This window comes from Cnephaeus nilssonii, assembly GCF_951640355.1.
Source record: "Cnephaeus nilssonii genome assembly, chromosome: 7".
NCBI lineage: Eukaryota > Metazoa > Chordata > Mammalia > Chiroptera > Vespertilionidae > Cnephaeus > Cnephaeus nilssonii.
Window position 1 is genome coordinate 92160893 of NC_137078.1, and position 27774 is coordinate 92188666.

Genomic DNA, 27774 nt, shown 5'->3' on the forward strand with positions numbered 1-27774 from the left:
CAGGTGGCATAAACTTCCTCTTCTGGTGTGATCCTGGAGCAGGGGACACGTGCCTCTGTTAATGCTGCTTTCCCTGCAGACAGTGGAGTGGGTCACTCTGCTCCTCTAGACCATGGGCTCCTTGAGGGCAGGGATCACAGTGATCACAAGGATTCCAGCGTCCCCAGCGTTTAAGGTCGGGCCAGACAAGGTGGACAACATATATGGCTAAATGAAGTGTTATCCCCCATAGGAAGGGCTCCCACGAGGCTAACTATAACCATCATAACTGCACACACCTTGAGCACCTGACTACGTGCCTGGTCCCATGCTAAGTACTTTCCACCCGTATAATAAATCTATGAGATAAAGTATTGTTATCCCCATTTTATAAGTAAAAAAACCACGACCTAGAGAGAGGCGAAGTCACTGACCTGAAGTCACACGGGAAGAGGTGATACCAGTGACGGCTTCGTCGGATGATCTGGTCCCACAGAGCCCAGCCTCACTGCACTGGACGCAGCAGGCGCTCCGGATATGTTTCCGTTTTGCTTACCAACGTGGACCCTGGGGAGGGTGGGCAGCGGATGTCTACATGCGGTAAGAACCCACTCCAGCTGCAGCAAGCTGAGTGTGGCCTAATGAGCTTGTCAGATCTCACGGGGAGAGCCCGGAGTAGAAGCCCTTGGCAGTTCAGTCACTGCTTAACGCAGGGAGGTTCTAGAACAATCCCAACTGCCTAACCAAGACTATGGGTTTGGGGTTGAGTCACGCCTATCCATCCGGTGAAGACTGGTCATGACAGGTGGGCCACAGTGTGGGCAGGTGGTCTGGAAGGTGACTTGTTAATTTTATTAACAGCTACCATTATGCACCGGCGTTATGCTAAGCACTATCAAATCCTCACCACAATCCCATCGTTATTCCCATTTTACAGGTGACAAAAGTCAAGGCATAAACATGTTTAGTTCCCTGTCCAAGATCGCGTGGCTAAGTGACTGACAAAGTCTAGGCTTGAACCCAGACCAAGCTGGTGCTCTGCTGCCCACCTCACCCGGGTGGCTGCCTCAGAGCCTTCCCCATGCGGTGTGGGATGCTGCACCCCACGGACCCAGGGCCCCAGGGCGGTGCGGCCCCAGCAGGAAGGGCAGACCTGTCACGTTAGAGTCTCCGAGCTCACTGCCATGCACCTGGTTGGCAGCGGTATGCCAGTTGCCCCAACAGGCCTGGCTGGCACAGGGCACAGGCCTGAAGCCAGAGCCTGCTGGCCCCGGGCCAGCCCCTTGGGGCCGTGGTAATGTGGGGCCCAGAGAGGGGGTAGAGGGCTGAAAGCCTCTCTCCCCAGCTCATTAGCAAACATCTGGGCTCAGAAAAAGACCGACCTGGAATGTGACTGGGCTGTGGGGAGCTGCTCCCTCCCCGAGTCCCGGAATGTGAGCTCCCTCCCGCAGGGCACGGGCTCAGGCCAGCTGTTTCCTCTAATCCCGTCAGCCTGGCCTCGACAGGGGTCCAAACCTCTGCACTCTCCTGGAGAAAGAGTGAAAACAAGCAAAAGGCCTTCCTCCCTAGTCCGCCCCGAAGAATCAGAGGGTTGGTACTGGGGCCCAGATCCTCCCTCTCCCGTAAGATGAAGACCAAGGGTATCTACGCTTCCACATTTGGAGCTGGGAGAGGCCATTAAGACTCATCACGGAAGGTTCTGGAGTCTCTCTGCTTGGGTTTGAATCCTTGCACGGTTACCCACTGACTCTGGGACTCTGCAAGTTGTTTCCTGCCGGGGCCTCAGTTTCCCTCTCTGTAAAATGCAGCTGGTATGGTGTGTATTCTACAGAGTTGTTGTGGGAGCTCATTTACTTAACAAATATTTATCGTGCATACTATGTGCCTGACAGACACAGAGGAGTTGGGGACACAATAATGGACTAGACCGATAAGGTCACAGCCCTCAAGAAGCAGGGAGGCAGAGAGTATACAAATAAGCAGACGAATGGGTTTCTCCTAAGCAGAGTGATATGAAGGAGCTAAGTGAGCCCTGAGTGGGAGATGTATGGCAAGAAGCCTCCCAAGAATCTCAAAGAGGCAACGTTTAAGGTAAGGTCATGATGAGAGGGAGCCAGGATTCAAGGAGATAAATGGATGCAAAGTGCTCGGCACAGTTCCTGGAAAATGAAAGCTATTTTAGGGAGGTTCGTGTATAGCCGAAGGGAGGCGGGGAGTCAGAATCCCTGGATCAAACCCAGGCTTTAGCACAAAGCTTCCGCACCTACTCAATCAAGTCCCACACTTCCCGAGTCTCAGTTTCTTCATCTGTGAAATAGGAATCTTAATAGTACACAACTGCCGGCTTCCTTCGAGAATTCACTGAGACAGGTACCTGAAGCAGAGCCTGGCCCGGGCTTGGCTCTCAGGAGGTGGTAGCTACTTGTTACCCCTTCCCACAGAGGGAAAGGATATGCTAAATTCACTCCGTGAGTCAGACACAGAATCAGGTGTGTCCTCCTCTGTGTCCCTGGGGGCTCAGGAAGCCTCTGCACCAAAGGCTCTGTCCCTGAGGGCTACTGAGGCTGTGGGAGGTGTGGCCTTGGCCTAGACTGGACATCAGGAATGAGGCCCCAAAGGAAGGGTGCTTAGCCCCGTGGAAAAATTTAAAGTGCTCTTTGTAGGTAGGATGGGAAACCAGGAATCAAGAAAAGGGATCCAGCCCCAGCTGGTTTGGCTCAGTGGATAGAGCGTTGGCCTGAGGACTGAAGGGTCCCAGGTTCCATTCCAGCCAAGGGCACATGCCCGGGTTGCGGGCTCGATCCCCAAGTAGGGGGTGTGCAGGAGGCAGCCGATCAATGATTCTCTCACATCATTGATGTTTCTATCTCTCTCTCCCTCTCCCTTTCTCTCTGAAATCAATAAAAATATATTTTTAAAAAATCCAGTGCTATGAATAAAGGAGACGAGAGGAGAAAGTCAGAGATGAGAACTAGACTCTGGGAAGTTTGGAGTGGAAATTTAAACCCAAGTCTGTCTGACTCCAACTGTCCTTTTTTCCAAAGAGGCAGTATGCGTGGTGGTTATGGTTGTTTCCTCATGTGTAAGAACAAACATACTGGTTACCAGGAATGTGGCCTAAATGCCGGGGATGGGATGCCAGGGGCTCTCCCCAACCACTCACTTTGCTCTGCATTTGTTTGCTTCCATCCCCACCCATGTCTCTCTCTCTCTCTCTCTCTCTCTCTCTCTCTCTCTCTCTCTCACACACACACACACACACACACACACACACACACACACACACACGGGGCTGAATTCTCCCTGCCTTCTTCAGCTGGGGTTGCCTGACCCCACGGTAAGAGCCACCCACCAGCCTGTGAGCACCTGAGCTGGGCTGGCAGGAAGGGGTCTCTGCCTGGAATCCCTGGGACCTGCCCCAGGGTAAACACGGTAAACAAGGTTGCATGGTGGTGGGCGGCACCAGGCAAATCAACATTGTTTCTTTCATTTCCCAGCTCCCAGAGCCCACACATATCCACAGAGGGGGATAAAAATGTTCCTCCTCAAGAGATAGGCCTTCTGTGCATATTTAATATCCCACAGAACGGCATTGTTTTTTAATTGACTGTTAGAGAGGGAGAGGGAGAGAGAAAAACATCCATGTGAGAGCCACAGATTGATCAGCTGCCTCCCACATGCCCCTTACCAGGGATCAGGGATGGAGCCTGCAACCCTGGCATGTGCCCTGACCCCTGACCAGGAATCAAGCCGGTAACCTCCAAGGGGAGATGCCCAACCGAGCCACACAAGCAAGGGCAGCATTTTAAAAAAAATACATTTTTATTGATTTCAGAGAGGAAAGGAAGAGGGAGCTAGAAACTTCAATAATGAGAATCATTGATTGGCTGCCTCCCACACGCCCCACACTGGGGATCAAGCCCCCAACCCAGGCATGTGTCCTGACTGGGAATCAAACGGTGACTTCCTGGTTCATAGGTCCACACTCAACCACTGAGCCACACTAGCCGGGCTAGAACTTGGTTTTTATTTCTAAAGTCCCCCAAAGAGAGAAGAGGGTAAAGTCTGTAACAGTGGTGGGCCTTTTCTTTATTCCTGAAGGGTAAAACAGTCTGTCATGTGATATCACAATTGCAATACCTCCAGTTCATTTTTTTTATTTCTTTATTTTAAAAAATTTTTTTTATTGTTGACAGTAACACCTCCAGTTTAAATAGGGGATCACTCTTTTGATCATACTTTGTTACATAATTGGTTATATTATAAAATTATCTTGTTTAGCTGGCTGTTTCACTTCTCTCAATAACAGAGTGCTTGACCTCACATCTGTGCTGAGTGGCAGGAAGGGATCATTACAACAGTCTCACAATGAGGTCCAGAGAGATTGAGTGACTGTCTCATGATTACACAGTGGCCCAGGGAAGCAGCTCGGATGAGAACAGAGGATGCTCTATAGGAAGAATTTTGGGAAGCCTTTCTTCTGATCGAAAGTCACTGACCCATGGCATGATCAGTCAGGGCCACCCACCTTCAAAAGGAAGTTAATTTAGAAGTTTTGAAAATATAGGAAGCCTTAAACTCAACTACCTAACTGAAAAACAGTGAGGATAAAACTATGCCACAAATCCAGAGGTACAGGCAGCAGAAATGGTGGAAGGTGAAGAATGACAGAAACGCGAAGACACAAGCAGACAGACACCATCTCTCAAAGAACCACAGTATATTTCCACTCATCTACATAGGCACAGGAGCCAAGTCAACCTAACTTATGAGTACTCTCTTCAGACATTAAATCCTAGAGGCAGGTTTCTCATTGTTAGATGAGGGAGTTATGTGGGGAGGAGCAAACTAAACCCTAGATTTTGGACTTAAGATGTCAGTATGAACTCAAAGTCACACACACACATACCTATTTCGTAGCTCTGTCGGTTGAGAGGCCTCAAAGCAATGACATACGAATAGCAATGAGCATACCTACAGATCTTGGTTTCTAATTACCACTCTCCACTGAAAGGAATGAGGGCTCCTCAGAGAAATGGCTGATCCCGGGGTTGGGGGAAAGCAAGCACAAGAAGAGTCTGAGATGTCTGGTGCTTAAAGAATGGAGTGGACATGTCAGAAGGATATAAGCACCAGCTTGAAAGAACTCATATTAAAATCTGGACAATTTGAGTAATAAACATTGACAGTAATGGCTTATAATCAGTTTAATAAAATGAAAATTCTCAAGTCCACATGGATATGAATAAACGAACAAATATTTGGGGGAGAAGTAAAAGGTATTCCTTTTATAAAATGTCAAGTGATCAGGAATAATGAATTTAGGAAATAATGCAACATTAAATCTAATGATGGTTTGATAAGGAACAGAATGTTTACAGTCTCAAAGGAATCTCCCCATAATTCACTCATTAATTACAGAGAAAAATAATAAATGTACAGTGGAGAAACCAAACAAACACCACTTTGAGAAGCCCCCTCAATAATGTTGAGACAGATGGACACCCCAACAGCTCTGCCAACACTATAAACCTGAACTCTAATCACCAGGAAACATCAACAAACCCAAACTGAGAAACAGTCTACAAAATAACTGCCTTGTACTCTTCAAAAAAAAGGTCAAGCCCTGGCCAGGTGGCTCAGTTAGTTGGAGCATCATCTTGTATACCAAAAGATTACAGGTCTGATCCCTGGTTGGGGTGCACAGGAGGCAACCCATGTTTCTTTCTCTCTCCCTTTCTTCCTCTCTCTCCGAAATCAATGAACATATCCTTGGGTGAGGATTGAAAAAAAAATTCAACTTCAAGAAAAAAGGCTGATGAACTGTTCTGGATTAAAGAAAGAGACTCAACAACTAAATACAATATATGATCCTGGACTGCAGAAATCAACTAGACAATACATTACTTTATTTTTATTTTTTAATATGTTTTATTGATTTTTTACAGAGAGGGAGAGGGAGTTAGAAACATTGATGAGAGAGAAACATCGATCAGCTGCCTCCTGCACACCCCCTACTGGGGATGTGCCCGCAACCAAGGTACATGCCCTTGACTGGAATCAAACCTGGGACCTGTTAGTCCGCAGGCTGATGATCTATCCACTGAGCCAAACTGGTCAGGGCAACAATATATTACTTTAACAATTTACAAAATTTGAGTATGTACTATGGATTAAATAATTCTATTGTATCAATGTTAATTCCCTGATTCTGATAACTGCACTGTGGTTATCCTATATAATAAAAGGCTAATATGCAAATCGACCGAACGGCCGGTCACTATGATGCGCACTGACCACCAGGGGTCAGACGCTCAATGCAGGAGCTGCCCCCTGGTGGTCAGTGCACTCCCACAGGGAGCTCCGCTCAGCCAGAAGCCAGGCTCATGGCTGGCGAGCGCAGCGGCAGTGACAGGAGTCTCTTCTGCCTCCACAGCAGCGCTAAGGATGTCTGACTAACAGCTTAGGCCTGCCCTCAGGGGATGTCTGACTGACTGCTTAGGCCCACTCCCCGAGGGCTCCTGGACTGTGAGAGGGCATAGGCCAGGCTGAGGGACACCCCCCCCCAGTGCACGAATTTCATGCACCGGGCCTCTAGTATAAGATAATGTCCTTATTCTTAGAAAATATACAATGAAGTATCTATAATAATAAAAGCGTAATATGCTAATTAGACCAGATGTCCCTTTGGACGACCGGAGGATGAAGCCAGGGTTGCGAGGGAAGCCTGGGACCCGGGTGCCAGAGGGAACCTGGTGCCGGCAGTGGGGGAAGGAAGGCCTACTCTTGCATGAATTTTGTGCATTGGGTCTCTAGTGTAGGAGTAAATAGAGATCATGTCTCCAACTTATTCTCAAATGGTTCAAAAAATACTACACACACATACATACATACACACAGAACAAGAAAATAAATAAGGAAAAATGTGAACAATGGTGAATATGGGTAAAGGGTACAAAGGAGCTCCTTGTATTATTTTCACAACTTTTCTGTAAGTGTAGAATTATATCAAAATCAAAAGTTACCAAACTATTTAATCCTTTAAAAGTAAAATATAAAGGTAGTAATTATTAGTATACATTATATAAAAGGTTTCTTTCCATTTTCTACCTAGTGGTGGATGCATTTTACTGTTGTAAATTATGTCTAAAAAAAAAACAAAACAAAACCTAACTGAAAGTGTAGGTTTTCTTTTTTTTTTTTTTTTAAATATATTTTATTGATTTTTCACAGAGAGAAAGAGAGAGGGATAGAGAGTTAGAAACATCGATGATAGAGAAACATCGATCAGCTGCCTCTTGCACAACCCCTACTGGGGATGTGCCCGCAACCAAGGTACATGCCCTTGACTGGAATCGAACCTGGGACCTTTCAGTCTGCAGGCCGACGCTCTATCCACTGAGCCAAACCGGTCTCGGCTGAAAGTGTAGGTTTTCTTTATTTTAAATATATTTTTATTGATTTCAGAGAAGGGAGAGATAGAAACATCAATGATTAGAGAGAATCATCAATTGGTTGCCTCCTGTACCCCCCTAATGGGGATCAAGCCCACAACCTGGGCATGTGTCCTGACTGGGAATCAAACCCTGACCTCCTGGTTCATAGGTCAACACTCAACTACTAAGCCATACCAACCAGGCTGTATATAGTTTTTAAGATGTATAGGTCAATAAAAATATCATGTTGCTTTATTACACTTGAAAGGATTTAGCAAAACTCATCAGTATCACTGACCTGAGGCTCTGGTTGACAATTATGTTTCTGATTAATGAACACAGGAATTATTATTTTTACTTTTTAACAAATATGGCTGATTTCAAATCAGATCAACTTATTTGTATCAATTTTTTTATTCTTATCAATTTAAACACAATTAAACGGACTCTGATCAATTTCAACTAGTTTAATCAGGTTTGTGTCAAATCAGGTTTAAACTGGATCAAACCATTTTGAATGAACCTTCCCAGTTTAAACAGCTTTTGCCCAACATAGCAGAGTCTGGGTTCTGGAATCAGTAAAAATCCTTCCTGGATCACTTCTTAGCTGGTTTGTCCTTGAGCCAAGTTTATTTATCCTTTCAAAATCTCTCTCTTCATCTATAAAATGAATAGTACTTTTCTCATAGGATTGTTGTAAAAAATATGCAATGTGATGTAAGTAAAGCCATAGAACAGTAACACAGTATGTACCCAGTAAATACTAATTATTACTATATATTTATTTGAAGTCATCAAATTAAATTCTGCCTGCCTCAAACTGGCTAGACCAGGAATAAAGATGACTTGACTGACAGTTGAGAAGGAGCTCCTTTTTCTAGTCCCTATTAAAGTCTTCCTATTAAAAGTCTCACTCCCTGCCCACTCTTGAATTCCTCCTAGAATTCTTGACACTACCTTCCCCCACCACCTTCTGACTGAACTGGTAGTGAGGATGGAACAGTTGAAGCCAATTATCCCGCATACAAATGTCCAGTTTCCTGCTTCCTACCAGCCAGAGCTCCTTGAGGAGTCTGATTCCCCATTCTGCTTCTTCAGTGTCCTCTTCTCCTCCCCCCTTCCTGGCCTCGCAGTGAGATGGGGTGCTCAGTGTGCACCTCTTGATTTTTAGAAAGCTAAGGTGGAGTGTCTGAGGAGAGAAACCATGTGACTTTACTCGTGTATTTTAACAGAGCAGAGTGAAAACAATTGACATTAATACTCATTTTTGAAGACACACAGAGTTTTCTAACAATTTTTAGGAACTCATTTGAGACATCCATTTTCTCCCTCAGCTTTTGCTAATTTAGACTCTAAGAGCCAAATGGAGCCCAAAGATTATGTGTGCCCTTCTGTTCTGGAACAATCCCCTACTTACCATTAAAACCATGCACTCTGTTCAGACTCAAATAGCAACAACTTTTTAAATGCTTGTGTTAGCACATGTATTTGATCTTCAAAGCCTGTAAGGTAGGAATTACTTTTTCTCCCTTTACAGATGAAAGCTTAAGGAACTCTTCCCTCCCCGCCCCCCGCTCCCCCGCCACTCCCATGGTTGCATGGCAATAAATGATGGAGCAAGAACTCAGACCCAGGTCCTCTGATTCCAAATCCTGTGTTCTTCCTGCTGCATAACCCTGCCTCAACCCCTTATTCCCGCCCGCTATGACTTATCACTGACTCTCATACTTGTTCCACATGGATGCTGTTCAGTGGACATGAGAACTTCTGCCCTGCCCCTGCCCAGGTCGGTTTACCCGAAATCATCCTTTGGTGTCCGAAGGGAAGTGGTACTTGCAACACACTTAAAGAAAAAAGTGGTGATAGCTTCCAGATGAGCTTGTTATCCTCAATTTAAGATTCCTTTTGGTACTTAGAATTTCCACTTTCTCCTTTCCACCCATTTGCATTTATGTAATTAGAAAGCATGCAACAGGAAACCGTTCGTGTCTCAGAACTACTCAGGAGGAAGGCTGTTCCAGCCCCATGGAGTCCATCCTTGTGGAACTGCTTGGCAGAGTTTATTTGGACAGGTTCAAAAATAGTCCTGCAACAATACAATCAGATTGCACCACAACAAGTAAAATGTAATTATGGCTTGGTTACATAAAAAAATGTAAGCAGTGAGGTTTGGAAAAACTTAAAGCAAAACTACATAGATTTTCTCCTCCATGCCCAATCTCTGCATTTCCTGCAAGCAGGATTTCAAGGCTGCATCCTTAGATCTTTTGAAATGATGCGAGAGGATGACACTCACTAAAGGAGACAACTCGATTGAGTATGTTCTGAGGCCATTTCTCAGAACAAAGGCATAATTCTGCATAAGGCAAATGCAGCCCGTTAAAGGCTCCCCAGTGGGTACTGGGAATGCCAAAACCATTCACCTAAATGAGTTCAAAATACATATTGTTCTGGGCCAAATTATAGTGTCAAGCTCAGACTATATGTATTTATGTATGTTGGCAGAGCAGGCCTCTTTTGGGGCGCCAGTTTTATCCTAGTATCCTGTGCCCAGTTGGGTTCCCATCTCTCTCTCTCTCTCCCCTTAAACCCATGAATTTCCTTGTATTTGGTTTCAGAAGGGCAGATAAGAAGCAAAGTCAAAGTTTCACAACCCCTCAAGGGAACAGGGCCCCGGAGGACTTGAATTCCTAGTGAAACTTAGAACAGAACGTATGCCTTTGCCAACAAGCTGGAACTCTCTGAGGTTGACTTGCGATGGGGGAAGGGAGTGGGGACAAGATCGAGCATTGTGCTTTGGGCCAGTCTCTGCTAAGAGCTACAAGACAGGAATACAAAGTAGTCAGAATTAAAGCAAACAGCCAATGCTTCCTTTGACTGGCCTCTGCCCAGAAATATTCCCTCATAGAGCTCACCAGTTTCTCCAAACACTTAAGTGGTATTTCAAAGATGCTGGGCAGAGGAATTCATCCAAATAAATGCCTAAAACCTAATAACTAATGACAGAGAAGTCTGATTCCAGTATCCGTTTCCACTCCAGTTTCTGACATGTCTAGAGAATTAGTGGGAATATTGTTTTCTGGTGTTGACTTATGGGGTGGGGTTAGGGGAGGGGGACCTCTTATTCTTCTCCTGCCTAAATAAAAATGGAAAAATTGGGACGAAATATTAACTTGTAAAGCAAATATGAAGAAGACAAGTGTAAAGGATGAAACAGGTTGCTGGGTTTTTTCCTTTTAATTACATGGGTTGTCTTGATCATGGAATGAAGAGGGCAACATGAAGAACAGTGGAATGGCTATAGCAAGCCATGGCCATGACTTACAGTCCTAGGCTCAGCCCTGTCTCTGGGCTTTAACAGATTCAAAGAAACAAAACAGCCCAGGGGGCAGAGGAGTTTGGACAGTTTGCAGGGCAGAGGGCCACTGCTTAGCATACCTTTCCGGAAAGAAGCGTAAAGGATGAGGGAGGGAAAAAAGAGGGGGTATTTCTATCCTATATCTACTCATTACAACACTTGTGTCTGATTGATGTTCCAGAACAGGGGTCAGACACCAGGTGCACCGGTGCCCAGCCTCACCCTCCGCACCTTTCCCTTGCCCCACCTGCTCTGGCTGCACTGGCCCACTTGCAGTTCCCAAGCTCTGCCAGCACTGCGCGGGATTCAAGCCTTCACCTAAGCTCCTTTCCTTTCCTTGTCTGTCAGGAATGCCCAGGTCAACTTCACGTCTGAGTGCATTATTCCCACCTCTGCCAGGCCACCCTGAGGAGACTGAGTTGTTCCTTCTTTGTCTTCACTGCACTATGTCTACAACCTCCTCTTCCAGTGTCACAAGAGTTTGTCTGTCTGTCCTTCCATCAAACTCTAAGCTCCCTGAAGGCAGGGGAGTGTGTCTTGACTTTCCATCCACCTATATCTGCTGTCTACAACAGTGCCAAATTCACAGTAGTTGCTCAGTCAACATTTACAGAACAAAGGAACAGGTGGGACCACCTCTGCCCATCTTAATCCTATATAATAAAGAGCTAATATGCTAATTAGACCGAACAGCCCAATGACCTTCCAGATGACCTTCTGGACAAAGCTGGGGCTGCGAGGGCTGAGCCGCTTGCACGAATTTCGTGCATCGGGCCTCTAGTTTTATTATAAAAAGAAACAAGATATGAAAGACTGAGTTCTGGGGTTCTGCATATTTTCAGAAGAAATTGCTATGACTTGTGTCTAGCCTTCCTGTTTCAAGTGAAACCAAAGGAATAAACTCACAGAGGGGCATTAGAAGTGGCCCTTTTGTCCTCAAAGTTCAGCTGCCACATGAAAGCAAAAATCAAGCCTCAACGTGCCCTTCCAGCCAGGTGGGTATGCCATGCACTCTCCCAAACCTCAGGACAAAGCCGCCCGTGCTAAAGACTGCACGGTCAAGCTCCATGAAGCTGCGGAAAACTGCCATCACACTGTGAGCCTTTAGCACAGCAGGTTGCACACCCTGCTGATGCAGCCAGCATCTGCCCTCAGTGAGTAGGCTCAGCTGAAACGTGCCCTGCTGGGCCCATTGGTGAGAAGAACAGACAGATAGTAAAGAGCTGCTATCACGAGGCGAGGCTTCTCAAGACATTCGTCATCTTCACCAGACAACGCAGCAGCAACCTCCAACCTCCGATTTATGAGGTGGAAGCAGTTCTGAAAACTACACATTAGGAATGCACCACGGCTGTGGTTTCAGGAAGGTTCTCAGAGAGCTCGGGACCAGGCGGGTACAGCTGTTGGCAGTTCAAGTATAATCTTCCTCATGCTCAGATACAAAGGCAAAGAAATGCAGGCAATGCACTAAGCTGCCTATTTTTGTTTAATTTATTTCTTTTAAGACCACCTCCTTGCAATTTCCAGAGAGAAAATACAAAACAAGAAACAGACTTGGTTTCAAATACATAAACAGTGTGCTGGAGTTTAAAGCACTGCTGATAACATTGTTACAGAAGAATGTCAGCTTACTCCAGGGCACTTCAGTATTCCTGAGGAATAAACATGATTTCTCTTCTCCTCCCACTGAGATGTTCTCAGGTGTAAGTCACTGCTTCTGCTCCTGTAAAGTAAGGACACTCCGGTTAGAACTGTACAGACGGCATTGTGACAACTCCCTCTAACTTGCTGCTCCAGGAAAAATGGGCCTTAAAACCTTACCACCCGGTTTGCTTTAAAACTGTCTCAAGCTCTGGCCAGGTAGCTTAGCTGGTTAGAGCACAGCCCCAATTTGCCAAGGTGCGGGTTCGATCCCTTGTCAGGGGACATACAAGAATCAACCAATGAACGCATAAATAAGTGGAACAATACATCCTGCCCACGTTCTGAAGAAAGGCTCCCCAAACTTTAAGGAAGGAGAAAGGGAAAGGAGCAGAATGGGGCTAAACAACTGGTACTTGAATAAGTATATTCCTAAATCCATCAAAGGGATAGATGATAGATGACAGATGAGTGGAAAAAACATGGGTCCAGAATCAAACAGCCTACTAATGATGGGATCTTTGGCAAGTTTCTTAACCTCAGTAAAATTCAGATTTTTCATCTTCTGAATGAGGATAATAACATCTCGCTCACAAATCTATTGGGGGCAGGGAGGTCTAGAGAAAAAACACAGAGCACCTAGGATGACCCACAGGGCATAACTGGCATTCAAGAAGCAATTACCATAATATGACTACATTTGAAAAGCCCTAACTTGGGACTTTACTCCTTTTTAGAGAATGGAGGATGACAACATCGAGGCACAGGCTCAAGTTCAGATAAAGTTACAAGGCCATTTTGGAGCAGTACACACAAGGCTGTAAAAAATGTAACAATATTTTCCACAGTAACTTCCATCCATTAAATATATAATATGCATATAATCACCCCTGAGCCATTATCCATGGCAACTCAGTTTGAAATATTTCAAACAATTAAAAGACCTGAAGCTCCTCTCCTGTTCCTTTCTGTTCTCCCCCAAATTCAGCTGTGGTGCCAACAGAGTGAGGAGCCGGGGAGAAGTGGAAACTGCCTGTCGTCAGCTCTGTGCCACACAGCTGCGCCCCTTCTTGTGCTGTCCCTCTGATTGCCTCACCCTGGCTCTGGCGGGAGATGGTTCATTAATATGGAGAGTGGCGAAAGGCCTGCTACTTCCTAACTGGCCAACTCTCCCTGCTCCCAATTCTCTCTCCAAACACACATAGGATGGTTGGTAGGCAGCTAACACTGTGGGCAGGTTCTATAGAGAAAGGCTACCGAGCTGTGGTGGGGTACTGTCATTTGAGATTAGGTGACAGCTTTTGACCAGAACTGGGACACTCATTTGTACCACATTTCTGCTCTACTTGTTATTATGATGAAACAATGGACAAGTCAATCACCCTTCCTTGGTTGCCCTCAACTACAATAACAAACCTATCTACTTATATAATACCTCACAGCTTAAAACCATATTCACATTTCATTCTCACAGCAATCCTATAGGTAGAAAGCATTACCCTCATTTTATAGATAGAAAAGAGAATCTCAGAAATGAATAACTCAAGACCACATAGGAAGCAAGTGACAGACCAGGACTCACACGCAGGTCTCCTGGAGGTTCTGTGCTCTTTCCACTAGCCTTCTGAGGCTGCCCAGATCACAGTGATTCTAGCTCAAGGGTAACCAAGAAAGCAGATGAGTCTACATATCAAGGGAATGTGAAGATCTTCATTGAAGTTTGTACTGCTATAAAGGTTATGCCTCAGTAAGCCTGAGGCAATTAACACATCTAATAGAATCCACCATTTACTTCATTCATTTTACATTTATTTGAGTGCCTACTTTGTTCCAGGCCCTGGAGATATAAAAATAAATACACCCCTCTATCCTTGAACACACAGCTTCCCATGATCCTTTCACTTACACCCCATGGTAACCAGCCCTCTAAAGTACGGCATGAGAAACGCTGCTACAGACAGTCTTCAGGGAATGTGCCAGCTTCTTCCCTCTTGAGGCATGTGCTATATTTTCATCTTGTCTGCATCATTAAAGATCCATCTGTAGGCAAGGACTTTGGCAGAATTATGTGGGACATACAGTCAAGAACCTGCCTTCTTCAATAAAAAGCAGAATAATGACTGAATCCCAGAAGTCTGCAAGTTTAGTTTGAGTATGTGTGAGATGTTTACAGGGCACTCTGAGATCTTGAACAAAAGTGCTACTTACAGATATTTAACACAAATCTACTTTACTATGATACACTTTCAGGCAGGTTCGTCAGTTCCAGTCAGCTAACATAGAAGTATAGATCTGAATGCACATATGCATCTTAAGGTAGAGGGGAGGGGAGAGACTTGAGGAACCAAAGTGGTGTCAACATCACTAAAAGCCAAAGAGCAACTGGGATCTCAGTGGTACCACATGACATGCACACTTTATTCATTATATATTATAAAAAATTATTCAGGGACTGAGGAGAAAGCTTTTTCTTTGGAAAAAAGAAATATCATATCGGTACATACTTTGACATATTTTCCATGTAGAAGATATGGAGCCTGGAAATCATGCTGACAGTTGGAGTAGGCCATTCCCAATCCCATGCCAGAACCAAAGGCTAATGGCCACATTCTTCCTAGTGAGCAGAAAAAGGAAAATCCCAACAGGGACCATTAGGAGCAGATACAGCTTTTTTTCTGGCTCAAATACATTTACTTAGGGTTCAGTAACTATTCAGCATGCATCACACAGATTTGTCAATGTTTCATCAGCAGTGAATAAGAGGAGGAGGGAGGCTATTGGTAAACTTATTAATTTACCAAGTATTTATTAAGTACTTATGCTGCCAGGTTTGAGGTATTAATAATGGTACATGTGCATGGTATATAACGGTACAATATAAAAAGAGTAGACATACTTGAACCTTTTAACTTCTCTTTATCAGTTCTAATCATTTGCTCATTTAAACCATTTTTTTAACCTTAACAGAAATATTTCAGTAAGGTGCTTGAATTTTTAAAATATCTAAGATTTTAACCAATATTTATATATTATTATAGTAAGTCATAAGGCTTACTTAAGCCAATGCTGAAAATGATTATTTCATATCAGCAATATGTGTTACTTATGATTCTCTAGTTATGTATTCCCACTGTTCTTCATGGAAAGAGGTCAATGCCTAACTTCAGCTCCTCTACAGAATGAAAGGGATATAGCCTGTTCTTCGCTTAGAATAATTTTTGGCCTACTTGTTTTTATCACTAGCAGAACTCACATTTTCAAGTTCCTTTCAAAAAATTTTATAATTAATTAGAAATATTTGAGCATGAAGATTTGGCCAAATGACTCACTGGCATAAAGCACATTTTAAAATGATATCATATTTTAGATATCAAGCACCCTGACTCAATGCCCAAGGGGAATGCTGGAGATGCTCAACCCATTTTGACCTCTTTTGAGTCCACATTCTTTGTCTAGCTACCTAAACCCATACATGGCTGGGTTGGCAGTCGTGTAGATGTGCCTTCCAGAAGTGTTCCTGCTATGTGTATGTACACTAGGACATTATGCTAGAAAGACAGCAAGAGTCATACTTACTTTTAAAGAAGGTAAGTGAGAAAACAAGTCCTAATCCAAAACCAGTACCTGCAAAGAGGGGGGGAAACATATTATATATCAGTAATAATAACTTGACAAAAATAAAATGAACATTTCATAAATGTGAACACCTATAATGATTTTTTTCATAATTTGGTGTACAATTTATTTTTTCATTTCTAACCTTCCTTCTTGTTATCAGAGGCTTTTTAGATGCCCTTCGTGCCCTGCCCACAACAGGGGCTAAAAACGTTATTCTCTCTTCTGTCTACAAACGTCTTGGGCGGTGAGAGAACAAGCCAAGAAACTGTTCCTGAGGAGAGGCTCTGCACTGCTTGGGAATGCCTTCCTTCCCACTTCTGCAGGGCGTCACAGCCAGCGCATCAGAAATAATGATGTCAACTGGAAGCTCCTATCATTTCAACAGTTTGAGTGAAGATGGAAAGGACTGATCCAGAATAATTCTAAAGGTTGTCACAAGCCAGTGTCCAAACATGGAGCTTAATCCCCTGCCCTCATTTTACTCATAGGGCATTTTTAACCACTATCTTTCAAAATAAAAGAACACACACAAAAATCGATCTTAATGGTTTGGTAGAAAAAAATTATAAATATCTAATTTTAAATTAAATTTCACAGGCATCTAAGCTTGAAAAAAAGGATCAAACCCTCATTTTTACCAGTATTTCTCAAACGTTGGTCATTCTAATGCTACCGTCACAATTTCTGCTACATCACACATCACCTGCATAATTATTTGCTTAATCGTTTTCTTCTGAAAAATTATCAATGTATGTATTTAATTAAATAACTTTAGCCTCAACTTAAGTAATAATATTAGTATAATCATAGATTTGAATGCTAGCTATATTTTTTCCATAAAGTGTGTTAAAAAGAATATAGAACTGTTAAAATAAAAATATTTGTCTGTGGTACCACTTTAGGAAAAAAAAAATCACCTCACATACTACTGTAGTGATACATGTCCCAAACTTTGAGATAAACTTATTTTCTCATTATAAACAAATTTATACGTGCCAAGGAAGAGAACCAAAATCTGATTTTTTCCCTTCAGATTTGACAGTTGTCTTCGCACCTTTCAGAGCATGCTGATACTCTTTACTGTCTGTTCCATGATCCAACAGAGCACCTTACTACCATCATTACAATTAACCATTTGTAGGCCATAAGTGTCTACAGACGCAAACGGCAGGCCTTTTTAAATTAAATTCAAAATATCATGGCAGTTAACTGGAACACCACATAAAAGTCCCAGTTCTCATTTGCCTGAATGGTTTTCAAATTCGTGCTACTGAAACTGCAAGAGCTTCCTTTCTAGCTAACCATGATTTTAGGCTACCACAATGTGAACATTCAAGTACTCCTCAGTCTACCAATCTGACCCTTTCTGCTCCAAACACCGAGAACTTCATCAGAGCAAGCAGGCTAACCCACATCTTTTTTTTTCTCTTTTTTTCCCCCCAAATATGTTTTTATTGATTTCAGAGAGAAGAGAGGAAAGGAAAAGGAGAGAGAGAGAGAAACATCAGTGATGAGAGAGAATCATCGATCGGCTGCCTCCGGGGATTGAGCCTGCAACCAGGGCATGTACCTCAACCAGGAACCAAACAGTGACCTCCTGGTTCATGGGTTGATGCTCAACCACTGAGCCACAATAGCCAGCCCACACCGTTTTGTGTGTGTGTGTGTTTTTAATCCACCTATGCAACAATCCAGTTGATGTTGGCTTGAAGAAAGTATTTATGCCAGGGGTCCTCAAACTTTTTAAACAGGGGGCCAGTTCACTGTCCCTCAGACTGTTGGAGGGTCGGACTATAGTTTAAAAAAAACTATGAACAAATTCCTATGCACACTGCACATATCTTATTTTGAAGTAAAAAAACAAAACGGCAAAAACACCCGCATGTGGCCCGCGGGCCGTAGTTTGAGGACGCCTGATTTATGCTATTACCCAGAATGATTTCTGATAATTCTCCCATATCATATATATGTGGCTATGATGTATGTTTCTTTCCTATGACTATATCCTACACAAACATGGATTTTAATAAAAAATTATTACTTTGCCCTATCCAATAGACCCTGCATTAGGTAATGATTTGGTGCCCAACTTTAATATGCAATATTTAAAAATCACTCATGTCATCACAATTTCCATGTAATTTTAAAAAATGGTAGAAAACTAGTCAGTTTACAGACCACAATGATTAACATACTCAAGATCGACATAATGAGAAAGAAAAGGAATATTTTAGTATTTCCCATAAATACCCAACATTTTCTTCCTTTCAAAAAATTATTAAACCAAACAACCTGATACAGTATTATGCCCCATTTTCCAGATACAGAAAATAAGTTGCTCAAGGACACTGTTTAGCTAGTGGTAGAGCAGAATTGGGCCCAAGTCTGCCAGACTCCAAAGCCACTATATCCACTATATGTCCTGACACTGGATTCCCCTACAATATTAACCCCTAAACAATCACTACCTCCCAATGGGAAACTGGAGTATCAAGATTCCTACTGCCGGTGCAGTAAGATACAGCCAAAAACAAACTGTGCTTCCTATGCAACAGGCCAGAACACTAGGCAACCAGGGTAGTAACAAGTCTACACAAGGCCAAATGGGCTTGTTCAGATTCATTCCCAGACTAATCCGACCGCACATGTCACAGACACAAATCTACCTGGTAGGCATGAGTCAAGAACTTCAGAGAAATGGGAGCTATCGCGATTGATACTCCTTGGCAAGAATCTGCTGTTGCTTGATTTATAAAATGGCACAGGGCTCAATTTCAAAACGACTTGCCTCACCCCCTTGCAGCTGGAAGATGAGTAAGACAGTAAATTGGTACTAGAAAATGAGGTAAAGGATTTGGACTGGCTTACAGATTTCAAACCAGGCAATGGGATGGGGAGGTAGGCCAGTAAAAACATAATGGCTTACAATCAGAGCTTTTGGTCTTCTCCATCTGGAAGGCAATTTTTTGGCAAACAAATCAAAAGCCCAAAAGGAAAATATTTCAGCATTTTTCTTGTCCCTCTGACTCCATGCCTGTCTCTCCTATTTTCCCCCCAAGGAAAAAAAGCTCTCTGATGCTCAATTTTCCTAGCAGTAGACCAAGAAAGATGCTAAGCCCACTGCTAACATATCGCTCAACCACAAAGATGAGAAATGCTTCAACATCAATCAACATAGAGTAGAAAATCTTTCATCTCTAGACTTCATTTAAGTTAAGGTATATGCCCAACCACCTAGTTTTGCAAGTATAGTATAAGGTCAAAATCACAGTTCAGACTAGCCAAAGACAGGTTGTCCTCTATGATCTGTTAAATTGAGCTGCTACATCTTCAATTCTTGAGTGATTCTCCCCCTCCATTTCTATATTTTTAAGACACAAAATAACAAGCCTATCCTCTTCAGAAAAAAAAAAATACAAAAAATGATTTTTAAATGCCAGTGTTTTACTTGAAGTTAACTATCTCAGTTATTTAAGAGACAAACAATGGTGGAACTGCTGATGAGTTTTACAGGTTCAAGTTCTCACATGCTCGATTTTCTTTTAAAAGGCAACATGTTGCTTCAAAGCAAGTCCCACCTGATCAGGGGACACCAACTCTGCAGCTGTTTCCACTAAAGATTGGCACCTCTACACCAGGTTTAAACTTCATTAACAATAAAACATGAAAGGTTTGTCTTACAATAAAAACAAACCAACATGGAAAAGAGAAGAGTTTTCTCTGCCTTTGGCCACTTTTTTTCTGTTGTTGCATGACAAGCTCCCTTACAGGAAAAAAGCCAAAGGAAAAAGTACAAAGCATTTTTCACCTTCCCTGGAAGCAAATATTTAACTATGAACACAGTTTATATAACTCTGCCTCCCCCGACACAAGCCTGTTCTTTTAGTCCATGCTGTCTGGAATGACAAATAACCCTAAAGTAAAGAAATGCCTGATTATAGGTACACATCTTCCTCATGGCACAGCCCAATTATGAGGGGAAGATGGAGGGGGGCGGGGGCAAGTAAAAAAAAAAAAAAAAGACCCCACAACAGAGGAGCCTTATGGAATTGACATTAGGCAAAGAGCCCATGCTCTGAAACCATTTCTTTTGGAGAGGAAAAAGAATTGGCACAAATTCTTTCAAAAAGAAATTACTCCAAATCAATCTAACCCTGCACTTTAATGCATGCTTAGTGCCCAAAAGGACATCATAAAACTGGCTAGTAGATAAACACACATTTTTAGGAAGAAGCAACTCCCTAACAGTTCATTTGATACTATTTTAATAACAAAACAACAGAGAACTCACTCCCACTAACTACATATAAAACATTGCCTTATCTTATGCCCAAGTGAATTCTGTAATAAATTAAAAAGAACAACAGAGGTATGCCAAGTGTACACGTTAAGCCACATTTTGTATAAGAAAGAAAGGGAAATACACGTTGATGGCTATTACTGTGACATATGGACAGTTTCCAGTTAGTCAATGAAACTTTATTTAGAAAAATCTTTGCCCTCACCATGCCACATGTCATAAAGCTTTACTTCACTGCAAATAATTAGGAACCAGACATAATCAGCAAGAATTAACAAGCAGTCTACATAACCCAATTGCAGTCTTGGGGTAGAAATGTACTTTGGATGTTAGTCCCTCAACAAAACAAGCCAGAGCAACACATGCTCCCGCCCAATCCACTTTGTAAAAGTTGCAATTGCCAATGGACTTTCAATTAAGACGGGATAACTCATTGTTTGAAGAGGCGCAGAAAAAAAACAAAACCTCAAAATCCTCTTAGAAAACATTTCTCTAAAATTTCAGAGGGCAGAAAAAAGTCCACAAACCTACCTCATTTGACTATTTAGTATATGTTGTTTATATGATAATTAAGATCTCACTCCAGCTCACATTTAAAACTTCAAACCAAGCTCCTAAATTCTAATATATAGTTATCAATGCTAAATTTGATCTGTAGCTATAAATTAATTAAAATAGCAAAGCAACTCCATTTTAATTTGTACAATAACATATATCTAGATGTCTGAGCAGAAACTTTGCCATAGGCAACTGGCAGTTTATAAATATGAGAAGCTACAGGAATTACAAGCAAGTTTTTAAGATCCTAGTAGCTATGTGCCAAACAACTTTATTCTTAAATGTCTGAAAGAAAAGATACAGCTTCCAGAAAATGAAGGGCTCGCTCTCCTGCTGAGTGGAATGGCAGGAACATTGATGTTGTAGTGAGACAGGCTAAGTTCAAACCACTGCTAACTCCTGACCTGCTGGCTCTCTGACCTCCGGTCAATGACTTAACCCCGCACAGCCTCAATGTGTTCATCTGTAGAGTGAAGACAATCTTATAGGGCTGCTGAATAAGGAAAATGTAAGGTATATAAGCAGTGTCTAACAGAATTTAATAAGTGGTAGTAAATTCTAACACCGCTTTAATAAAACTCAAAAGATGTCAAAAATGTAATGTAATATAGCCCGTCCGGTATAGCTCAGTTGTTAAGTATGGATCTATGAATCAGGAGTTTGCGGTTTGATTCCTGGTCAAGGCACATGCCCAGGTTACCAGCTCATTCCTCAGTAGGGTGTGTGCAGTAGGCAGCCGATCAATGATTCTCTCTCATCATTGATGTTTCTCTCTCTCCCTCTCCCATCCTCTGAAATCAATAATAAATAAATAAAAGTATTTTTGAAGGTGTAATGTAATAGTTAATCCTCTATTAAAATACCAGTCACTGACTCGTTCAGGATCACTCTGAGGATGAGCCACAGATGAAAGTTAGATCCTTTTCTCCCTCTCTTCGCACAGTTGACTATATTTCATTGACATTAGCAATTGTTTCTAGGAATACATCAAATTTTGATATATATTTTAAATAGGGGATTCCTTTAGACTCACTGTTGAACTAGAACACTTTGCTCTAAAATAGTATAAAGATTTTCCTAGAGCTATCTTTGTTTAATAAAGCTATATTTATGCTTTGAACATGGATTACTATCAAATTGACCTATTTATAATGGACATGTTTTCCTGTTCAATCACATTTCTATCAACACTATTACAACCATCAAATGCACTTGTTATGACAGAACAAACATGAATGTGCTTTTATAGAAAAGTACCCTAGGGACTGAATTTAGTGAGAACTACATTTCCAAGAAACATTCCTGATTTATGAAAGATGCTCAGGGCCCAATTTATGAGGGGGGAAAAAAAGTTTTCAGTCAGTTCCAAATTGTGTTACTTAATCCTTTGAGGCAAAGACAGATTGTCCCAGGTGTCCATGTGTAAATGCCAAGTCATGTGAATTAACCAAGAAAGAGTGCCAGACCAAAGACCCAGAGATAGTAAACTAGATCTGTGTTAATCAGCTTCTCAAAAGTCAACATTGCTGCTGAGTATAGAGGAAATAGATTAGGAAAGTAGCTATTTAACAAGACCTTAACCTTCCTATGGCCATCCAGACTAGACCGAGGCTGGGACATCTACTGGAATTTCTAGGTGAACATCAACTGCCCACATTCTGACCAGAACAAGTAAACCAGTCAGCAGAAAGGAGTAAAGATAGGGAAGGTAAACGTGGAAGGCATTAGTGGAAAGCTCTGCTTCAAGAAAAGCCAAACTCACAAAAGGGTCTTTTGTAATGGGTCTCTGGGCACCACATTTTTTTTTTTAATTCATTAATTTGAGAGAGAGAGAGACAGAGAGGAAGGGCAGGGGTGGGGGAAGGAGAGAGAGAGAGAAACATTGATTTGTTGTTCCACTCATCCATACATTCACTGATTGATTCTTGTACATGCCCTGACCAGGGATCCAGCCCACAACCCTGGCGCACTGGGAGGATGCTACAAACTGAACTAAAAAGGGTCCTTTTTAAATGAGTGCAAGAGCATATGATCCAACTTTCAGAATCCTGACAGCCACACAACTTTCCAAGAATGCACAAATCAAGAAATATGTTATACATGAAAAATAAATAGAATTAAGTTTCAATAAACAACAAAAGATGCATTACATTTATTTAGGGGAAGGTACTTTGGAAGTAATAACATTTATAGTGTCAGGCACTGTATATGTTTCTATACATTATTTCATTTGATCCACAGAACCACCTTTTAGGTGTATCATGATCCTGTCTTACAGAAGAGAAAACAATGTAGAGGGATTAAGTGACTTCCCCAAGTACATACATCTATAAAAGTCGAATTCAAACGCAGGCTGTCTGCCTCCAAAGTCATGGCTCTTTCCTATACACAGGGATAAACCTCAGAGAGAGGTCAGTGGCCCTGTCTATTGTTACACGTGACAACAAAGTGTTTTTCTGGATTGCATCACTATGCATGGCTAATTTATGACTATGTTTCTCTTTGGTTCCTCAAGAAAATAAAAGATACCACAGATATTTGACTTATCAGGAGTGGTAACAAAAACCTGAAATTACTTAGAAGCAATGAGAAAGTCAACAAAGGAAGCCGGGAAATACTTCCCTGTGCACTAACTGGAGATAAAATGAATCCAAAGGGGCTGAGGGCTGATAAATGACTCCAAACTGCTCAAAAGGGTATTTTTGTGATTCCCTTCCCTCCCAACACCTCTAGCCCCTCCTCATCAATATCAGTAACTAGATTCTCATTCTTGTGGAAGTAAATATAAGAATCAGGGACCCACTGTATCCTATGTACACCAACTCTATAGCTATTATGTTGTTGCCTATTCCTGATTCAGATGAAAAACTCAACTGAGAAAAATTCAGTATTTTCTTTTCCTTACACATTTACTTGATCAACATTTACTAGCATTTATTAAGAAGAAGGCACTGAGAATAGATTTGTTTCTTTACTCTTGGAGCACACCACTCCAGTATGTAGTATTTATTCCTTGAAAAGTAAGCAATGTTATACAGTGGTTATACTTCAGTTATAAAGTTATATGGATTTGGGGGTAAGACAGGTTAAGCATGATTGAGAATACTGGTTATTAGTAGTTGTATGTCAGTCCTTGGAAAAATTATATAACTTTTCATATGGAAACGAAGACTACTAACATTAACAGTGCCTATCCCTGACTGGGGACAGTGAGATGAAACAGCATAATGTGTTCAGAAAGCTTGGAAGAACAGTGCATTGCACAGAGTCAATGTCCTTGTCTTCTCCCACAAAAAGTCTTTCAAGAACAAATAGATCCCGGCTGGTGTGGCTCAGTGGTTGAGGGTCAACCCATGAACCAGTAGGTTACAGTTCAATTCCCAGTCAGGGCACATGCCCAGGTTTCAGGCTTGATCCCCAATAGGGGGTGTGCAGGAGGCAGCCGATCAATGATTCTCTCTCATCACTGATGTTTCTATCTCTCTCTTCCTCTCCTTTCCTCTCTAAAATCAATAAAAATATTTTTTAAAAAAGAACAAACGTTAAATATTTACTGAGCACTGAAGGGTAAAAGTACTGGGTTCAACATGGGTCAGAAATAAGTAAGACACAGTTTTTTCCTTGGGGAGCTTGTGATCAAGAAAGGATAATAAGTCATGTATCCATAAAAGTGAACAAAAGCAGATCCTCGGTGTCCTGAGAAAAGGACACTGTTCTCCTGAGATTTTTTTTAATCTTCAAAAAGGAGGTAGCATTTGAGTTGTCTTCAAGGACAGACTTTTTGCCCTGGCCAGTTTTCTCAGTGGTTAGAGCATCGGGCCTGCACACCAAATGGTCTCGGGTTTGATTCCAGTCAAGGGCACGTTCCTAGGTTGCAGGTTTGATCCCCAGTCCCAATCTGGGCCTGTGCACGAGGCAACCAATTGATGCATCTCTCAGGTGGACGTTTCTCTCTCTCCCTCCCCGCTCCAACCCCTCCCTTCCATTCTCTCTAAAAAAATCAATGGCCCTAGCTGGTTTGGCTCAATGGATAGAGCATTGGCTTGTGAACTGAAGGGTCCCCGATTCGATTTCGGTCAAGGGCACATGCCAGGGTTGCAGGCTCAATCCCCAGTAGGGGGCGTGCAGGAGGCAGCCGATCAATGATTCTCTCTCATCTCTCCCTCTCCCTTCCTCTCTGAAATCAATAAAAAAATATTTTTTAAAAACAATGGGAAAAATATCCTCTGGTGAAGATAAAAAAAAAGGATAGATTTTTTAACAGTCATAGTTTTGGGGGAATGGGCATATATTCTACCCGATGGCAGAAAAGCAGGGCTTGTGTAGGGAAATGAGGGGAGAGGGGAGGACAGAGGCCTAGCATGAGGCATGCCCTAGAGAGCAGGAGATAGGGCTAGAAAGGGACGGGAGCCATCCTGAAGGCACCAGAAGCTGGGCCAAGGAATCTACACAGCACTTAATTCAGCAGGCAGGGGGCTTCCCTGAAGAATTCTTAAAGAGGCTAACAAGATTGAAACTATGCTTTAGGAGATGCATCTGACTAAGGTGTGTAGGATTACTTGGAAAGGAAGAGACATTTTGCTGGCAGAATTTGTAGCACTTAACAACTGATTAAGTGCATGTATGTGTATCTGGGGTTTTGGAGGGTGCAGTGGGGAAGGCTGTCAAAGAAAACGCTGAGAATTTCTATCTGGATAACTACAAAAACATTGGTGTTATTTATAAATCATCAACTAACCTTTTAATACCAAATTTCCTTAATAAATCTAAAACATAACTTGATTTATAAAAGTGCAATGTGTACATTCTTTTCAGAAACATTAGATAATCTATACTAATAAAAGAGTAATATGCTAATCAGACCGTGAGACACCCCCCCCCACCCTGAAGGGGGTGTGGCCAACTTGAAAACAGCCCTCAGCCCCTCACCCAGGCTTGCCACGTCCCCCAGTGGGGATCCCCACCCCGACAGGAGCGTGGCCGGCCTGCAAACTGCCCCAGCCCCCAAGGGGACCACCACCCTGATCTGGGACCCCCTTCAGGGCAGACCAGCCGGCCCCCACCCATGCACCAGGCTTCTATTCTATACTAATAAAAGGGTAATATGCTAATTACTCCGCGAGACCCTCTGGATGTCCTTCCGGACAAAGCCATGGTGGCGATGCCGAGGCAGAGGCGGTTAGGGGCGATCAAGCCAGGAGGGGAGGGCAGTTGGGGGCGAGCAGGCCGGCGGAGAGGGGGGGCAGTTGGGGGTGATCAGGCTGGTGGGGGGGGGCAGTTGGGGGCGAGCAGGCCAGTGGGGGCGGGGGCAGTTGGGGGTGAGCAGGCCAGCGGGGGGGCGGGGGGGAAGTTAGGGGTGATCAGGCTGGCGAGGGGAGGCAGTTGGGGAAGAACAGGCTGGCAGGCAGAGTGGTTAGGGGCGATTAGGCAGGCAGGTGAGCGGTTAGGAGCCAGCGGTCCCGGATTGCAAGAAGGATGTCCAACTGCCGATTTAGTAAACCGGCAGTTGGACATCCGCCGAGGGGTCCTAGATTGGAGAGGGTGCAGGCCTGGCTGAGGGACACCCGCCCCATGCACAAATTTCGTGCACCAAGCCACTAGTCTATATATATAAAAGCCTAAGCGACCGTTAAGACCAGATGACCGGACGACTGGCCAGTAGCTATGATGTGCACTGACCACCAGGGGGCAGACAATGCAGGAGCTGCCCCCTGGTGGTCAATGCGCTCCCACAGCCAACTTCCCATGGCCAGCCAACCTCCCGCGGTTCCTTCCCCCGCCCCCCACCCTACTCCCCCACTGGATGGCCCCTACCCGTGCAAGAATTTGTGCACCAGGACTCTAGTATTAAATAAAGAGCATTCACTAAGCACTGATGCTTCAGGATTAAATCACCCCATTTTGATCCTCACAATAAATTTATTTTATTGGCCCCATTTTATAAACCAAGAAACTGAGACACAGAAAGGTTAAGTAACTTGCCTCAGGCCACAGAGCTGGGACTTGAACCAGGCAGCCTGACTCCAAAGGCCTGGTCCTTGGTTGCCATGTTATATTGCTGCTGGTGTAGCCTCCTCACAGACATACAAATTATAATCATACTATTATAATCAGCCATTTTGATTTACCAAAGGAAACTACCTCCCAAATTTCATCCTGGCCAACACTATCTGTAGGTACTTCCTTAATTATAAACTGAGTACCTACCCTGTACTAGGCACTACACTGGGCCCTGGGGAATAATAAGTTCCTGCACTCACTTAGTGCATTATCTAGTGTTGGGGCCAACTGATAATTAGAGACTCGAAGTACAAGATATGACGACAGCCGAGACCGGTTTGGCTCAGTGGATAGAGCGTCGGCCTGCGGACTCAAGGGTCCCAGGTTCGATTCCGGTCAAGGGCATGTACCTTGGTTGCGGGCACATCCCCAGTGGGGGGTGTGCAGGAGGCAGCTGATCGGTGTTTCTCTCTCATCGATGTTTCTAACTCTCTATCCCTATCTCTTCCTCTCTGTAAAAAATCAATAAAATATATATATAAAAAAAATGTTCTTTCCTCCCCAACACTACTCAGGAATGTGGGCAACAGATCCCCATTTAAAAAAAAAAACAAAAAAAAACAAGATATGACAACAGAAATAGGATGTACTAGAAGCACTGAGCACAGTACCCAAACCATCCTGGAGGATTAGGGAAGAGAGAGGGAGAGATGGTGGCAGATAAATGGACTACAAGGAGCTCAAATTCTCTTTTCTACTCATCCAACTGAAAAATATAACCCTGCATCATACTTTGATCCCTCAACAGCCCTCCCTCTACCTTTCCATTTCCATGTTAGGCAGAAAAGAAACAGACAGTGCTTAAGGTACCTTTGATCAGGGAT

General features: G+C 43.1%; 2 protein-coding genes across 2 annotated transcripts in view; both read right to left on the reverse strand.

Annotated features, from left to right (window-relative positions):
• Positions 1-27774, reverse strand: part of MRTO4 (MRT4 homolog, ribosome maturation factor) — a 249769-nt gene that overhangs the window by 159 nt on the left and 221836 nt on the right. The gene's annotated exons all lie outside the window — the stretch shown is intronic.
• MICOS10 (mitochondrial contact site and cristae organizing system subunit 10) overlaps positions 12247-27774 on the reverse strand; it is a 28462-nt gene continuing 12934 nt past the window's right edge. Inside the window, exons 2-4 of the mRNA XM_079778000.1 lie at positions 15991-16038; positions 14919-15028; positions 12247-12496 (exon numbers count right to left, since the gene is read on the reverse strand). Coding sequence (XP_079634126.1) covers positions 12482-12496; positions 14919-15028; positions 15991-16038 — 173 coding nt within the window. The 3' untranslated portion in view covers positions 12247-12481. The remainder of the gene's footprint in view (positions 12497-14918; positions 15029-15990; positions 16039-27774) is intronic.